General features: G+C 42.7%; 1 protein-coding gene across 4 annotated transcripts in view; it reads right to left on the bottom strand.

Moving 5' to 3' along the window:
• The window catches only part of NTRK2 (neurotrophic receptor tyrosine kinase 2), a 292,046-nt gene that overhangs the window by 109,225 nt on the left and 163,773 nt on the right, over positions 1-19,048 (bottom strand). For 3 of the 4 annotated variants that reach the window (XM_075931774.1, XM_075931776.1, XM_006135900.4), the window contains one exon: positions 15,327-15,515. In XM_075931774.1, coding sequence (XP_075787889.1) covers positions 15,327-15,515 — 189 coding nt within the window. The remainder of the gene's footprint in view (positions 1-15,326; positions 15,516-19,048) is intronic. The other variant, XM_075931775.1, reaches the window with a different exon arrangement.

The raw sequence follows: 19,048 nt of genomic DNA, 5'->3' as shown, positions 1-19,048 counted from the left end.
GGCTAATTTGGCTATGACAAATCAGGAAAGAGATCTTGGAGTTATCATGGATAGTTCTCTGAAAACTTCCACACAGTGTGCAGCGGCAGTCAAAAAGGCAAATAGGATGCTAAGAATTATTAAGAAAGGGATAGAAAATAAGACACAGATATCTTACTGCCCCCGTATAAAACTATGGTACGCCCACATCTTGAATACTGTGTACAGATGTGGTCTCCTCACCTCAAAAAAAGATATTATGGCCTTAGAAAGGGTTCAGAAAAGGGCATCTAAAATGATTAGTGGTTTGGAATGGGTCCCATATGAAGAGAGGTTAAAACGACTGGGACTTTTCAGTTTAGAAAAGAGGAGACTGAGGGGGAATATGATAGAGGTATATAAAATATTGAGTGGTGTGGAGAGGGCGAATAAAGAAGTTATTTATTAGTTCCCATAATAGAAGAACCAGAGGACACCAAATGAAGTTAAAGGGTAGCAAGTTTAAAACAAATAAAAGAAAGTTCTTCTTCACACAGCGTGTAGTTAACCTGTGGAACTCCTTGCCAGAGGAGGCTGTGAAGGCTAGGACTATAACAGAGTTTAAAGAGAAGCTAGATAATTTCATGGAGGTTAGGTCCATAAAAGGCTATTAGCCAGGGGATAGAAATGGTGTTCCTGGCCTCTGTTTGTCAGAGGCTGGAGAGGGATGGCAGGAGACAAATCGCTTGATCATTGTCTTCAGTCTACCCTCTCTGGGGCACTTGGTGCTGGCCACTGTCAGCAGACAGGCTACTGGGCTAGATGGACCTTTGGTCTGACCCAGCACAGCTGTTCTTATGACACTGATCTACACACATTGAAGATTATTTTCTTCAGCATTATCCCTGACTTGAAAACAAGTAATTGCTATTTTAACTTAGAGCGCCACTCCCCTTCTCTGATCTTTCCTAAACAGGTTATAACCATTGATTTGAACATTCCACTTGTGGGAACCAACCCACTGGGTTTTTATAATATCAGGTATATTGATAAATGAGCAATCCCAATTTTGTTGTTGTTGTTACCCAGGCTTCTTGCATTAGTGCATAGTCAATTCAAGAATTTCTTCTCTTTTTTTTGTTGCTTGGTTCCTGGATTCATTCTCAACACCTCCATTTTGTACTGATTTCTCAGACTGTCCCTCTTTTTATCTTTCCCTTTTGCACTTAGTTTAACTATCACCTGACTGCTCTAGCCAACCTGTACCTGAAGAGATTAGTCCTCCTTCTACTGAGATGGAGGCCTTCCAAAAAAGACAGCCCACTCTCCCCAAAGAAAGTGGACCAATGTTCCACAAGCTAAAAGTCCTCCACTCTCCACTACTTATATAGCCAGCAATGCACTTCCAGAATCTTCAGCCTTCTGTCTTACTTTGCTCAATGGATATGAAGGATTTCAGACAAGACAGCTTGGATAGTCATCTTCACTATGTTTCCGAGTTCCCTGAAGTCCTCTATTATCTGTGAGGTGTCTCATGATGTTCATATGTGCCTATATGAACCATGACTAATGGATTCTTGCTCTTCAACATCAGAAGCCTATCTAATCCTGGCATGACATATAATGTCTTGTCTGCCCATCTGTGACAGAAGGTCCTTCAATTATCCTGAGAACTGAATCTCTTCAAGGGTTGTCTGTCTACCTTGAATGATTAGAGAACTCTGTGATTATGATGGATTTTCTTATGGGTTGACCCATGCTGCTGCTATCAATGTGTTCTCTCCAATCCCCTGAACCTGCTGGATCTTGAAAAGTATCTTCCACCATTTCCATGAGGAATTGCAGGTATTGATCTGCAACTTCTAGATGTGTGGAATTCCTTCCACTTCTCTTTTCTCTGGTCAATACACTCTGCCTATCCTATCTCTAGTCATGTAGAATATGGTTGTGAGATGGCTATGAACTGCCGGACCTCCTCTCTGACTTCATCTATAACTGATTCCTTTGCAACCAGGTCCCTTCCTTCCTTAAACCTGGGGTATAAGAGTTTACCAAATCTGGTTGTCTAGGAATTCTTCAGTTTCTTTGATTCACAATAGCTTCTCATCTTGCCCCTCCAAGCCAATCATCTTTTCATAAAGCACAGAGAACAACTTGCACTGCATGTACAAGATATTGCTTCTAATTTCAGGCAGTAAAGAACATGGCACATCTGAAGCATGTAAGCATCACTGTTCCATTGCTGTCCAAAATGATATATCACAGAGTACTGAGTCTCTCCTAGTTTCTCTCTAAACTCCCACCAAAATGTTCCTGATAGCTGCCTGCATTTGTGGCTCTTGAGTTTGGATCGCAATTGATTTTCTATAGCAAGTGTTCTACGCTTAGTTCAGTTCATCTCTGCCCCTCATCACCAGGGAGTGATGAACCACTCAGAGACTTCAAACAGCTGGGCTAATTAAAGTTTCAAGGCTTCAGTTTTATGGCCTTCAGGATGTTCTTTGAAACACCCTTCAACTGTGAAACTCACTCTTGCCAGTCCTAAGTAAAACTAATTTAAGTTAAAGCATGCTGAAAGGCCCAGTCATTTTCCCAACCTGCAAGGAAGACTGGGAAGGCTCTGATAGAAGATCATAAATATCAGAAATATATTTTAGCTGCAGGGCTATGATTTATGTTAATTACTGCATGAAGGGAGTTCCTGGAATTATGTAAGTGTATAAATGTATTTTCAAAACATGTCAAGGAGTGCCAACATCAAATTAATTGATTAAGGAGGAGTACAGCATTATCATTCTGACCTAACTGTTGTCATGGGCAATAAGAAATTGGAATGATATCAATAGGATGAATTAATTAAAGGTTCTAAAGTGCTTTGAAGGGGCAAAAACATTCTGTAGGTGCTAGATAATATTTTTTCCACTGGCAACACTTTAAAAGTTACATTCCATTTTTCTCTGACCCTCCAATTGCCCATAATTCATGAGTACATCCTGATCAAGATTCATCGACAACCTGCTCTGGAATTTATTCATATTTTAGCTTAGACTGGATTTCCTCCTGAGGATGCTGTATAATTGTCTCTTGACAAAGTTTTCCACAGGGAGTAGCACAGTCCCCTACGAGGGCATGGATATCATCAGAGTTATTGGGCTAGATTCTGTGCTGCACTGTTGTACAGAAGGCCTAGTTCAAAGAGATCCTGTTTGGATTCTAGACTGACGCAGTCTCCTGGCATATATCTCCACAGCTGTCAATGAGCTTTTCCGTAGCTCACAATACCAAAAAGGCTCTAGCTACTTCCCACTCCAAATCTCCCTTTTTTCACACTTTCCTTTCTTTCTACACTGGAAATATTCTCACTTTTTCCCAGGCCCATTAGCACGTCTGTGTGGGACAGAATCTACCCCACTCAATTCAATACTATCATATAGTATTAAGCATCTCATTTTCTTCCAGGCATTTCTCTGAGAAGAGAAATGAAAACTCTGCATAGTTTGGAAACAATGTTGCTTCTACTGTAACTGCAAGAAGTACCAGTCTGTTTAAATCAACATGTTATGTGGATTATTGTACTAACAAGCATTCATTTTCTCCAAAATAATCTTTGGAATGGTTTTGCCTGAGATCAGGCACATCAAGCAAGCACAAACTTCTTAATAGTGAGGCAATCACTGATAATGGATTAGAAAGAATGTGATACTTGATACTTTTATGAATCATTTTGGCTATGAGGTTTTTTTTATTTGTTTCTGACTCTCTCACTTTAAGATTTATTAGACTTTTTATGCCAAAAGAATAGCGTCACACAGTTGAATTCATTATGTGTTGAAATGTAAACTATACATTTTGCAATTTATTCTTTTCTTATTTTGCACTCATGTTCTCTGTGTCTACATATTATTTTTCCTCCTTGGAACCTGCATTTCTAGTTGAGACAAAATTTCCACTGGGGCAATGAATACAGAACCATTGTCCCATTAACTTCTCCTTCTCCCATTAACTTGTATAGGAACAAGAATCCCACCTGCACTCTTAATACTGAAGATCTTTTCATAAATTACATCTTTTCTTACAAATGTCACAGAGGGAATCTCCTTAAATTATTTTACCAAATGCTTTCAATATCTATATATTTAAAAATGAACACCTCTTGAGCTTCTCAGACACCATGCAGTTGGAGACAAGTCATTCAGTTACTATAACTTGTATGGTGTTATTTGTCACTGATTTAGCTATATTCTTTCAAGTCAAAAGGTGCTGGATACATTTTTGACAGAACTGAACAGTCAAATAACTGAGGCAAATGGCCCAGTTCAATGGGGGCCACTGAAGTTACACTTGTTCAACAGTTTTTCTGCCTGTTCTATTGATCCATCAGTATCCCTAGCTAAGGCGCCAATTCAGAAAACCTCTTAAGCACCTCCATCCATTATTCTGCATTACATATGTGCTTAACTTTAAGCATGTACATAGATGCTTTGTTAAAGAGGGATGGTTTGCTTAGTAGAGCCTAATTGAGCTGTCAAATTTATTAATGAAGTATTTACTTCAACCACAGAAACTGGTACTCTATATACATTAGTCGTTAAGCTGCACATTTCAGGTTAGCTCATTCCACACTGTGCTTTGCTACATCGACAAGCATACTTCAGTTCAGATCTTGTTTTTATAAACTTCCAAAAGCATGTTTCACAGGTTGAGTTTTCACCCAATAGGCTGCTTAAACTACATAGTTCACAAATGGTGGGCCAGAACTTAGTGTTTTGGTTTTTTTTTATTTAACCCAACTAGTAGTTCTGTGGCACCTTAGAGACTAACTCTATATATATATATATATATATATATATATATAGAGAGAGAGAGAGAGAGAGAGAGAGAGAGAGAGAGAGAGAGAGAGAGAGAGAGAGAGAGAGAGCGCATCATGAGCTTTTGTGGGCAAACCCCACTTCTTCAGATGAGCTTGAGTGGAGAGAAAAAGAGGGGCCCTGACAACTTATAACAGAAAAACAAGGGAGAGAGGGGGAAAAAAAGTACCTGTCAATTGTATTGCTGGTGCTAATGAGGCTTACTGGGCTTGAAAGGACACTGAGCTTTTGATGTCAATTGGATGTTGAATGTAAGGAAAGTAGGTTTTATAATGTGCTAGCCACTCAGCCTCATTAGCACCAGCACTACAATTGATAGGTATTTATTCCCTTCTCCCTTCTTTTTCTGTAATACATTGTGTGGCCCCCCACCCCTCTTTTTATTTCTTCCACTCAAGCTCATCGGAAGAAGTAGGTTTTGCCCTTGAACGCTCATGACACTATATCTACACACATCAAACTAAAGCAATGAATGGTCTGCTGAGATTCTAGCAGAAGAGCAGGGGATACACATTCTAATTTTTACCAAATTTATTTTGTGTTACATTTTGTCTGCTGGGCAAAGGAAATATGCAGCCAGATTACTAGCAAAATGTATAAGACTCAAACTGCAATGGACTACAATGTCAAAATTTTCAACCACAGTTGAAGTAAAGTTTCATTACTGGCATGAACAATATTTTCTTCACTGAAGTCCACAGGTGTGACGGGGCGGAGGTGCCCTGCACTCCAGTCCCGGCGGCAGCTGCCTGTCTGGCAGCTCTTGGGGTGAGGGGCAGACTAGTGATGCCGGGCGCGCTGCCGGCTGCGGGCCAAGCGGCACCGGTGCCCGCCTACCGGCGGTGCACCAGCTGTTCCTGGGTGGCCCTGGCTGGACGCCCGGGAGTCTGGGTGCTGGCACGGGCGGAGTGACGTCGGTGCACGGCTCTGCCGACAAACCGGAAGGGTGGGCATGCTGGAAGGGGCGGGACCCTGCGGACCGGGAGCCGGCACGGGGATTTAAACCCTGGGAGATGCTGGGGAAGAGAGGAGCTCTGAGAGAGCGGCCCCACATTGAGGATCCACGATGGATGGGACCCAAGGCGAGGAGGTGAACCCAACGACGAGGGCATGTTTGACTGCGGAGAGAGGAAGTAGTCCAGGGCGGGCAAAGGGAGCCCGTGGGCTGGCGAGTTATGGTGGATGCCCCATCAGCCAGACCGGACGGTAGAGGTGTTCGTGTCCTTAGGGCCCTGGGCTGGGATCTGTGAGGGGGGCGAGCCCTGCCCCCCTTCTCCCCGTGGTCAGGGCAAAGCCGGCTTCGGCTCAGGGGCCAGCAAAGCTTCAAACAAGGGACGGCCCTGCGAACCTTGGGCAAGACAGACTTGGATGCCGGAGGGCACTCGAAACGGTGATGGGAACACGGGGAAGGGGAGGTGGTTAGGCGCTAACGGGGTGCACTGAAGGACCTGTTCACAACAGGGCAAACAAGAAGCCAAGGTAGTCTATCTAATGGAATCAGCAATATGGAATGAGCAACTGAATCAGAAAATTTAGCTTGATGAATAAGATATGCAAATATCTTCTGTGCCACACACACAACTTGATTGGGAAAAATATAAATATCATCCCTTGCTTGTATCCCACCATGATAGTTGAAGCCCTTAATTGTCAGTGTCTAAACATGCTAATTTTGACAGCAAGGTGTTCTCCGCTAAAGATTCCCATCTTTGGAACCACATCTATCAGCTCAGTCTAAGTTTGACAGGTTCAGATCATGCTGTGAGGTTTTTCCATTTAATTAAGCTTTGACTAAACATCATTTGGATTTGTTGCTATTCTGTTTTCTGTTCAGTTGGAGCATTAGGCCAGGACAGCTTTTTTGAAGGGCAGCGCTGTTTAAAAATGTAGAACTCTGACTATTAATAATAATTACGGGGTGATGCCTAGGTTTGGAGCCTAGCTTACAGAGCATCTCTCTTTCTCTGTGTGCCACAGACTCACCACTGTGACGAGCAGAGACCCTCATGCAAACCGCTCCCTTGTTTAAAAGGGAAGAGACTTTTGGAATCAGATTTTCTGCAAGGGGTTCTTGCCTCCCCACTTGGCCCAACAGAGAGATTTGTTAACCTGTGAGAGGTGCAGGAAATCTGGTCTTTTCCTCAGACCTTTAGTGAGCAGGAGAAATATGGGATATGGTGTGACTATAAATGGGAGGTTATTAGCAATTATTAATTGTTACTACTTTGGGTAGTACTGTTTACCACAAGTGGTTCAATCGGGACTATCCATTCAGTGGAGTTTTTTTGGGGGGAAGGGGTTTATATTGGTATGTGTGCTGTTTTATAAGTGCCTAGAGTCATTAACATATGGGGGGAAACTGCAAGAATGGAAGATGAGAGCCACAGCTGCTGTTTACTATTGGTGCAGGACTGGCCTTCGAAGAGATAAAGCGTGACTGAGCCTTTGTTCAAAGCCCTGCTTATGGAGGAAGAGCCCCAAGGAGGAACTGCAATTTCGAAACACAATTATTTCTCTGCTCCTCCCAGGGCAGCAGTGGGCAATAATTGCATGCAGTTTGCCAGGGTTGGCCCCTGACAGGCCACCATCGCTGCCTTTACCTGTACCTCCGCAGGCACAGGTGCTTGCAACTCCTGTTGGCTATGAATCCCTGTTCCTGGCCAATGGGAGCTGGAGGAAACAGCGCCCCGGTCCATGATGCTTCCCGCAGCTTCTATTGGTCAGGAATGGCAATCCACAGCCAAAGGGAGCTGCAAGTACCTGTGCCTGCGGAGGCGCAGGTAAATACAGCAGTGGTGGCCCACTAGAGGCTAACCCTGGAGAATCACCTCTGTCTTGCTATCCACCCCGTCCTAGGGGGAGTAATACACAGCTTTATTGGGTATATCATATTCCTCACTTCTTGCGGAGATGTTTGACTCTGTTGGCCTGCTCATTGGCTTAGCTTCACTTCTTTGTATCCACATGATATTTGTCCACATGATCCACATGATACTTGACCTCATGATCAGGGTTCTACCAGTTATGTAGCCCTAATCAGGATTGCCAGCCTCAAACATTCAGGAATCAGACCACTCAGAATGATGTGACAGGCTTTAAAATCTTGAGATTTTAAAAAATAATAAATGGTAGGATCTTTTCATTCACCTTTCTCCACAGCCAGGAGGACTAGAAACTTGTTTTCATTTGTTTTTAAGCTAAAATCCAAAATGATTACTTGATTTCCAGGAGCTGGGGCTTTAAGCAGAAACACCAGAGATACTCATCATCACAAGAGCTGGCAACACTCCTTGCTCTCTTTCCCTGATCCCACATCCATAGTCAGGGAAACCCTACCATAAGTTTGTAAGTTTCCAGGAGGGGCTGGTGCAGAGTTATTCCATCTATCCTCCCAGGGTATGGCTACACTGCACGGCTATTTCGGGATACCTTTTTGGGGTATCCCAAAATAGCTACCCTGTGTCTACACAAGCCACCAGTTATTTCAAAATATTTTTCAAAATAACGGGTGCACTATTTCAGCATCCCGGTAACCCTCTTTCCATGAGAGTTAAGGGATGTCTCGAAATAGCACAGTATTTTGAAATGTAAGCGATGTGTACATGCGCCAAATTTCAAAATAAGCTATTTTGAAATAGATTCAAAATAGAATATTCAGTTTCCACCCCCAGATAGTAATGTCAGGGTAAACCACAATCTGGCTTTTAATAAGCTAACAAATTTGTAACTGGAAGGCACAATAAACTAAGTAAAATACTCTAAAACAACTTCAATAAGGTAGTGTGACTTTTTGAAATGTATCTCAAAGAAACTGTCAGTTTTCAAAATGGCATATAGAAGAATTACTCTAAAAGCTACTATTTTAAAAATGAATCATCATATGGGCAGTTAGAAATATACAATAGGACTGGAGCTATTGATGTAAATTAATTTTTTCTATTTTTGCAAAATTAGTAGTGATTAGTTTACAATTACCACATTATTTCTAACAACTGGCATGCAGAAGCAGCATTCACTAACAGATACCAACTGGATGTGTGAAAACAATTCATAGCAAAGACACGAACAGCATCTTGTGCACTAAAAAAAATAATGTCATTTTGTGACATAAGAATATCTTAAGAAATAACTAGAGAGAGGAGGATTGTAACTCCGAGCCTATTGCAACTATATGGCATTTGAATGAGCTGCTATGGGGAAATTCAAGTTAGTGGTGTTACTTCAGATAATTCTGCACTAAATCACTTACAATCCCATTGATGTTTTACACATCTCTGTTTATGAACTTTTGTCTTTCACATTACTACCAACAAGGCAGAGTTATTTACTGTGAGAATTTCCATCCTTAATCTTTATAACATAATTGTAATGGTCTTATAGGGTCCACACGCTGAGCAGCTCTCAAAGTGACTGAGAAATTCAATAGCAATGCACTACTGAATTTATAGGCTTCATCTTTTCTGTCCTATCTCAGCAGCTTTGGTAGGTCAGTTTGGTAACTTTAGCTGTCAGATCTGAATGTAGATCTTGGAAAAGTCCTGGTCTCAATCAAGGCTAATGAGATTCAAGTTTACAGTTTCTCAATAGGATTAGTAATAATCCACAAGACACATTTCCTGAGCTAAACTCTGTATTTACTGATTAAACAGGTGAGGAAAGGGTGATGCTTACCATTTAACAGGTGACATCCCTAGTCATAGCCAGGCTGTGAGTGCTCTAACCCAGTGGTCCCCAACCTTTTGGGGCTGCCGGGTGCCCAGGAGCGGGGGCCACGCATGCCCCGAGCGCCTGGGGCACAAGAATGGCTCAGGCCAGCCCTGGTCACTAGGTGAGCGGACATAAATGCCCCGGCGGGTGCCATGGGGCCCGCAAGCACCGCATTGGAGACCACTGCTAACCTATTTACAACTAGACACATTATATTTAGCCAGGTGCCTACAAATAAAAAGGCTGCCTCTTGATTTTAAGTTGAAACACAGGCCCATAAGCAGGGGGAGGAGGGGTGCGCACAAAGGTTGCGACCACACCCCTGCAGGATCCCCCAAATAAGCGTGAATCTGGGGCAGAGCATTAACCCAGCCTACCTGCGGCCATCCTGGAGAAGGCAGGAGTGGCATGTTGCCCCAGACTCCCTCCCTCGTGCTCCGGCCCACCAGGGGAAAGCTCAGGCTGATTTTCCTTTTGCCCCCAGGAGCAACACCGGGGGAAGGAGTAGGTTGCTGTGGTGGGGCACCACCAGCCCGTCTCTCCCCACGACTTGTACCTCCCCACAGAAATTCCTGCGTACGCGCCTAAAACAGAGAAGTGAGTTTGGAGTGCCCTAAGTTATTCAATGCAACAGAGAAAGCAAGCCCTCAAGTGAAAACCCTCAGGACTTCTGTAGTGGCAGGTTAGTCAAATAGAAGTCGAGCCACCCAGGGGAGGGAGTTGAGGAGCAATTTGCCCAGCCCCCCTGTTTGAGAGGGCTCCCAAATTGTGGCACAGCCATTTAGTGCACCAGGTCATGACGGAACTCCAGTAAACATTTTTAAACCCAAGGGGCTGGCAGAATTTACAACCTGATCAGCAGCAGGCCAAACCACACTTACCAGCTCACAACACTTGGAGCAGAGCACTGGGACCTGCCCTCCAGGAAAAGAAATGCTACTGCAGGATGAGACCCTCTTCAGCCATCGCTCCCAAACAACCCCACTCCCTGTGGTAATATCTTTGGAAGAATGGAGGCCCTGAGTCAGATTTTTCCTCGATCCTCCAAAACCTTTGTATGGCTCTAAATAAAAGGCAGAGGAACCTGAGCCTAGCAGCAAGTGAGTGTTCATAGCAGGATGGGGTGAAGATGAGCAGCAGCTATAGTCCTGTGGGTTTGCCAGACAGTTAGTGGAATATGGATGGGTTAGCCACCGATATTTAGATTGGGAAATATAACATAGGCATGGATGGGAGAGTGGGAAGGGAGGGTCACTTTCAGTTGTCTATCAGGACAATCAGTGAATATCTAGATAAGCACCTGGGATGAAATCAAGGCCTGGAGTTCACCTTCATACTTTTGAGTGCTTACTGAAACCAAACCTCTAATTTTTCATCTTGAGTGACTTTACCAGTGAGAGGGAGGAAGGGAGCACCATCATGTTTCATCTCCGCATTCCCAGACTTTTAGATGCTGATACTTCTCGGGAATGATTTTTTTTCCAGTGGCAGAAAGAAGTGCTGATGTTTTGGTGCTGTGATGGAATTTCAAATGGGAATTATTGTGATCACTATATTTATAAACGCACATGCTTCTCAGAGTTGATGCTCGAGGTTGGTTCACTGTGTACAGGATTAGGTATATGATGAGAGGTTAAAACATTGCTTAAATGGATAATGGAAAAACAAAGTCCACTTGTTACTCACTGCAAACATTCTCCTTCAAATTCCATATAATTATAGCATTACTGTGGGATGGGATTCCACCTAGCCCCAAAACATGCAGCATAAAAATATTAATCACACAAAGTCCTGCATGACAATCATATTCCATCATGATAGTCATTGATCCAGTGTCTACTACTTAGACAACAGCTGTACTGAGTCTGGATAGGAAATAAACATAAATGTTAATTATTTTACTTGAGATGAGAAACCAGATAACATTTTGAACTGGTTAACAGGAAAACAGTATTAGAGCTTATAGCTTATAAAAAATATCAAAAATACAAATCAGGAGGACGTTTGCAGGTCAAAGAAGGACAAGCGTAATACTGCAATAAAAAGTGAGTGAATGAAACAGAGAGAGAGAGTGTGAAATTATTCATGGGAAGACTATTTGTGTGTCAGACAATTCAAATTACCCTCTGTATTGGACATGCTCCATATAGTAGAAGAAACCAGATTTGACTTGATTCCATCAGGCTATAGTGGTTTACTTTGTTCTCTTTGTTAAACATAATAAAACCCCAAATATCTCAGATACTGAGATCATCCACACAGTGTCACAGAATGTGGAATCTGATGTTCAGATACACCTTTCTCATTCAAATCATATCATGCACTGTAATGTGAAGCATTAGATCCTCATTCTCCACTCATCTACACACATGCTTAATTTTACACAATGGGAGTAATTCCATCAGCATCAATGGTATTACTCACAATGCACACAATCAAGTACATTTAAGGGCACATCTATATGGCGAAGTAATGCACAATAGGGGAGTGTTTCTATATGTTTTTAATGTGCAACAGCAAGGTGGACTCAGACCAATTAATTCACAACACTTCAATGCACTTTAGAAACCACCCCCCACATAAACAACAAGTCCTCTGGTACCTTATAGACTAACATGACATACATCTGACGAAGTGGGTCTTTGCCCACGAAAGCTTACCTCCAATAAATCTGCTAGTTTATAAAGTGCCAAAGGACTTCTGGTTGTTTATGGAGATTCAGACTAACATGGCTCCCCTCTGATACTGGTCACCCCCACATAGTACATGTTGCTGCTTTAGTTAAGACCTGAGTAGATAAAACTGGAGTCTTCTCAGGAACAGGACCCGAGGTTGTTGATTTTACAAATGAGTTAGGTGTTGCTCAGTTGTGATGCAATGCTTCTATAACTGAGCTCCAACCTCTTATTAAACTCAAGCGACCTCTCTGTTTTGGAACAGAGCATGTACATTTTTGTTAAAGCCATAGACTTTATGGAAGTTTGCATGCATGGAAGTTTGCTTTCAGAAGAACTATTAAAATGTGTTTTAAAATAGCTGGGAACAGAGGTAAAAGAGCCTCATATTAATACACTTGGTCCTTTATGTAACTTCGTAGATGGCATGAGGGTACACTGCCCCAGTTGTAATCCTCTGTGAATTCTATTTTGCACAGGAATTGATTTCCCAGTCACAATACATATACCCAATACTCTCCTCATGCTTATCACATACAAAAAATTATTTCAGTGTAGTGGATGTGGTATGTCAGATTATTTGAAGAGATTTTTTTTTCTGCTGAAGCATTACAAAAATCACAAGAGACCAAGCCACAATTTCAGTCAAAAATTAAAAGTTTAAGATAGCAATGAGTGACTGAAAATGGTAAATTAGCATAGAAACCATTAAAAAACTCTGATTATAGCAACCACTGCCTTGCCTGCAGTAATATGTAAGGCCTTGTTTTCACTTACCGGGAGACTGATGCAGCGGAGATTGATCTCCCAGGGGGTCGATTTAGCAAGTCTGGTAAGTACACGCTAAATCAACCACTGATTGCATTTTCATGTATTCTGGTACTCCAGGTTGCGAGAGGTAAAAGGGAAGTCGATGGGAGAGTTTTTCCCGTCGACTCCCCACAGTGGGAAAGTCACAGTAAGTTGAACTAAGGTATGTCAACTCCAGCTATGCTATTCACATAGCTGGAGTTGAATACCTTACTTTGACTTTGTCCCTTAATGTAGACCTGGCCTCAGTGTCAGTGCTTATCCACAATATTTGTGGGTGACGGACTGACTTGTGTTCCTGTAACATTCATTGGTCTTGTTACTTTGGATTAGGATCTTTAAAAATATTTACTATTTGCTGTTCTATTTAGTGTTTCAACAAGCAAAAACAAAGTACAGGCAATCCCCGGGTTACGTACAAGATAGGGACTGTAGGTTTGTTCTTAAGTTGAATCTGTATGTAAGTCGGAACTGGCGTCAGCCACTGCTGAAACTGATCAGTTTCAACCGCGGCTGAATCTGGACGCCAGTTCTGACTTGCATACAGATTCAACTTAAGAAACCCAGGCGTTCCCAAGTCAGCTGCTGCTGAAACTGATCAGCGGCTGATTCCAGGAAGCCTGGGGCAGAGCAACTCTGCCTCGGGCTTCCTGTAGTCAGCCGCTGGTCAGTTTCAGCAGCGGCTGACTTGGGGACACCTGGGGCAGAGCAGCTGGGGTGCTGCCGGGTTGGTCCAGAGCAGCGCTGCGGGACCAACCCGGCAGCCCCCAGCTGCTCTACCCCAGGGGTAGGTAAGAAAAGCCTGGTCTGCTGGGGAGGGGGCACTAGCTACACGCCCCCCCCCCCCCAGCAGACCAGGGAGACGGGGGTGGGGACACCCAAGTCCTCCACGGCTTTGCTCTGTTTCCCTGGTCTGCTGACCTGGGAGACACGGAGCAAAGCCGCAGAGCACGCGGGCAGCAGGAGAGTCCAGGCGCGCTGCGCTGTCCCACTGCTGGCGTGCTCCGAGGCTTTGCTCCCCGTCTCCCTGGTCTGCTGGTCAGACCAGGGAGACGGGGAGCAAAGCCTTGGAGCACGCCCGCAGCGGGACAGCCCGGGCGTGCTTGAGCTGTCCCCCTGCGGGCGTGCTCCGCGGCTTTGCTCCCCGTCTCCCTGGTCTGCAGGGAGACGGGGAGCAAAGCCTTGGAGCACGCCTGCAGCGGGACAGCGCGGCACGCCTGGACTCTCCCGCTGCCCGCGTGCTCTTCAGTTTTGCTCCGTGTCTCTGTGCGGCTTTGCTCCGCGGAGGGGCTGGGGCTGCGGGGCAGCCCAGGCACGCCTGGGCTGTCCCGCCGCCGGCTTCCCCCGAGGCTTTGCAAAGCCCGGCTGCCCGAGCCCCTCCACGGCTTTGCTCCGCGTCTTCCTGGTCTGCAGACCAAGGAGACGCGGAGCAGCTTTTCTCACCCCGGAGTACATGGGCGGCGGGACCGCGAGGTCCCGCAGTCTGTGTCCTCCGGGGCGAGAAAAGCCGCGTTCGTAACTGCGGATCCGACATAAGTCGGATCCGTGTAAGTCGGGGACTGCCTGTACCCAAATTTTAAAATTCTCACTTGCAAAACTAATATTTGTTTTGAAGATCAGTAACAGAAACCTGGTGGGCTTCTTTAACTGCTTCCTTCACATACCTCCAACCTGATTGACTGAGAACATATATGTGACCATTAGACTTCCTGTACATCTGAGGTGAAAACAAAACCTAGTGCTTCATCTTATATATCAAACACCTTTCTTTAAAAATATAGCCTGAACTATACAAATAAAGCAGAAGAATAAAAGAGGTCACCCTCTGTAATCTCAACACTATATTTAGTATTACTTTTAATAATTTAAATATATTTCAAAGTAAATTTACATTTGTAGCCATAAAATAAATAATTTGGTAACAGAATGTACATAATATAGTATTCTGCAAATATTGACTTCTGGTTCTGGCCCAAAGCAAGATTGAGAATACACTGGGTCAAATTCAAATTAAGTAGAAGGTCCAGATCCAAAGGCCATTGAAATCAGTGGAAAGTCTCTCAGTGGCTTCAGTGTACTTTGGATCAAGATTTCTGTGTAGCTGTCTTAATTGACTCCTCACAAGGGCTGAATTTGGCTTGACAGATGTAAAGCAGTTCATCCCATGTACTGATGTTCTTAATGACTTGCATACATTTTATGCCCTCCAACACCATCCCTGCAAGTGGCATCATTTCCCTGTTAGCTCAGGTAAAGAGACCCAGCTCATAAATGCATGACCAAAAAGCATATAAACATCTGTACTTACAGGTGTCTGGCTTAAGCTGACTGTTGGTGATTCCGAAGTACTGGGGATTTTCAATGACAGGAATCTTGGTCATTCCAATGATGACTGCATCTGGGCCGCCCTCAGAAGAGGATGGAGTGTTACTTCCATTTGAAATGTGATGGAGGGGACTTGCCGAATCATCATCATTGCTGATAACTGAAGAAGGACCTAGAGTTAGAAACAAAGATGCCCCTGTAATTTGACACAATTTTCCCCTCCCTCAGCCACTTGCTTTGGCTGACCAGTCTGTTCTCAAACACCAATATCTAGAAGCCTTCTTTTTGCTAGTTGGTGTTTTTCCTGAGAGGATTTCGTATGTGTGTTGAGGGAGGTGGAGAATATATTTCATATGGGACAACAGAGGCTTCATTTGGTGACTCCCTTTTATGCACAAGACTCTTAGTTCCATAGGACCTAAAGCACTCAGATACTATGATAATACGTGTGTTATAAGTACCTATATTGGTAGATTACATAGATTTGATAGCACTAGATTCAATAAAGTGGAAGAAATATCAAAATGCAGGGAATTCTTTGTTGTTTCTAGCAATAAGTTACAAACTGTATTCACTGCTTGTTTGCATTAGTTCCTGCTACGTACATAAACATGTAAGGCTATCAAAAACAGAGGGATGTTTTTCTCTGACATAGCCTTATTGTGAGACAGGATATGTAGATGTGATGAATTCTCCCTGAGGAAGGAAGTTGCCTGAATTCTAAAGCACTAAGAGGTTTAAGCCAGAATTCAGACCATAGCAGGTACCGGGAAAATACATGACAAGGGCAAAAGGAAGGACTCCTCCCATTTCTTACCCCATGCCTCAGAGGGACAGTGGAGTCATTGTTCAAAGACTGTTCCAACCCAATGGAGCATAATGCTCCCCCTGGCAGCCTGTCAGAACCCAGTATTTGCATGGCCACTTCTGTTTTGTTCTCTTTGCATTTTATTTTCTTTATGATTAATTATTACTATTATTTTACAAGTAAGCCATGACAACAGGTGAGATGAAAAGTAGTAAGATTAAATAATTAATTAAAGGTTATGCAAATTGTGCACCTGCAGGGTATATTTAAGAGGCTTTGATTTTACATTTCACAGTATATTCAAGGTCAGAATAAGTAACCATGCAACCCAATCAGGGTTTATAGCTTATTTGCTCTCTTTCCTTTAATTCTGTGTATGCCACAGTTTGCACACCACAAGCTCAGAACGAATCACTGCTAAACTTCCTCTTCGCACTGAAGAGTCAGCTACAAAGTCACATTTTCAAATTGTGTGTTTTATGTGATTCTCCTTCCTTGACTGGCTCACAGTATCATCATGAAAACATTTTTATAATTCTATGAGATGGCTTCTAAGAAGGGAATGGATATGGAGATCACATTAGGAATTCTGCCTTTAAATAAGCTGTCATTGCCATTTTGACCATAGCCTAAAGCAGGGCTACTTAACACGCGGCCCATGAGCTATTTGTTTGCGACCCATGGCGCTGGGGTTGCTAGGTGTCCAGTTTTGAACTGGACAGTCCAGTGTTTGAACTCTCTGTTCGGGAAACAAATTGAGAAAATATAAATGAGAACATTTAAATGTCCGTTATTTTCTAAATAAGATGTAATGTAGATTGTGATGTAATGTCAAGTATGTCCAGTATTTTTGTTGAAACCTTCTGGCAACCCTACATGGAGCAGTTTGGGTTTGTGTGGGGCTCAACATGGGCCTGCGGGTGGGATCCTTTGAACATGGCCTCCACTGGGACACTCCACAACAGTGAGGCATCTCCCAGGCAGGGTGAGCACTGCAAGATGCAAGCGGATGGGCTGGCTGGAACAGATGAGTACAGGTCATCAGCATTTCTAGCTCCCAGGGAGGAGGTGCCGCAAGAATCAGGGCATTGTGTAAAATAACTTATTTGCATATATATGCATATCTATTTGCATGTATATGCAACCACACTTTAGTTGCAGCCCTCAGCATGTGCTATGAATATCATTGTGGTCCCCAAGGCTTCCAAAATTGAGTAGCCCTGGCCTAAAGGGTTCAACTACAAGAAAGACCCTGATTCTCACCCCAGCCCCAATTAAAATCTTGACTTTGGTTTAGCAGTCCATAAAGAAAAACTTTTTGTTTGAAAAAGTAGCTTTCCTCTAGCCCAAAACATCAGTAGTAACTTTTTTCAAATGCCTTTCACTTTGCTGGGAAGTCACTGTTGACAAGTTTAAGCAATGCACCAAGATCTCTGCAATTTATCAAGTGAAATACTAAGACTGATGCTGTTCTTGTCATTCCCGATATTGCAGATCCTTAGAAGATGAATGCTACTAGCAAGGCTACAAGGATTGTGCCTGTTTTTTTGGAGAAGATTTGTATCTAATGAAGTCCAGAGCCCAGCAAATAGTTGGGAGAAAACATTCCTTGTGACGGAACATTAGCTACATGTAGCATGTCATAGCATTATCTGAAATATGTATGGGTTTGTGTGTACATCTGTGCTGCTATAAACCTAATGGAAAATGTAGAGAAGAATGAAAAATCTTGCTAAAATTTTCAAGAAAAAAACCCACTCAGTCTCATGTCTCTGAACTTGCCATTTCTCAAGTCAATGTTACCACTAAGCTGTCAGACAAATACAAATTTTGATTGGAAAAAATGCAGTCCTTTTTATATTAATGTATTTTTAGAGTGAAGGGCCACATCTATTTTATTGCAACAGCTTGTAAGCTTTCTTAGCCACATAACTTAAGAGAGGTATTTCTAAGTCCTCTGCAGCCACAGCATTTTCAGATTGCATGAAAAACAAATCCCTTTGTCATTTGTTCATTCCTCGCATGTACACAGGATTGGAAGGAAGAAATGTACATTACACCATCAATAAGAATATAAACAGAATAGTAAAAAGGAAGGCAATCTGCTAATCACATACATTTTGCACAGATCAAGATTCTTCTATCTAGTTTTACATGGGAGAACAGTTTGAATTATTTTTTGAATCACTGCACGTTTCAAAGCATTGTGGTTAAAATGTGGCTGCTTTCTTCATAAATGAGAGTACTAAACTAAGCCAACTAATTAAACTGATTTTCCATGTTAAACTAATTAGATTTCAAAACATTTCTGATATATTTGAGCAATACCTAAAATATGAAGATAAATGCTAGAACACAGTGATTTGTATTATTGGTCTACTTAATCAAGGAAATCTTTTTAAATATTCAGTACAGGGAACTGACTGTAAGTTATAGCTCCAAATAAGCACATTATATTTACTAACCAGAAAAAGATAAAACAATGGCCTTTGCTTAATTTTAAAATACCCATTTCTGTTTTCTACACATCTGTTATATAGTTAAAAAATAATCAAAGAGATGGCAAGGGTTTTTTTACGTATCAGGAGACAAATACACTTACACCAATTCAAACATCCACTTCATCAGGGTCCACTGATAAATATGGCTACGTCTAGACTGCAAGCCTCTTTCGAAAGAGGCTTTTTTGAAAGTATCTTTCGAAAAAGCCTCTTTCGAAAAAGAGCGTCTAGACTGCAACCAGTACTTTCGAAAAAGCAAGCTGCTTTTTCGAAAGAAAGCACCCAGGCAGTCTGGATGCTCTCTTTTGAAAACACCGTTTGCATTCAAGAACGCCTTTTTTCGAAAGAGCACTTTCGAAAAAGGCGTTCTTCCTCATGAAATTAGGTTTACCGCCG

Source organism: Pelodiscus sinensis, chromosome 6, assembly GCF_049634645.1.
Source record: "Pelodiscus sinensis isolate JC-2024 chromosome 6, ASM4963464v1, whole genome shotgun sequence".
Taxonomy (NCBI): Eukaryota; Metazoa; Chordata; order Testudines; family Trionychidae; genus Pelodiscus; species Pelodiscus sinensis.
Note: the sequence above shows the minus strand (reverse complement) of the source record. Positions and strands in the feature narration are given on the sequence as shown.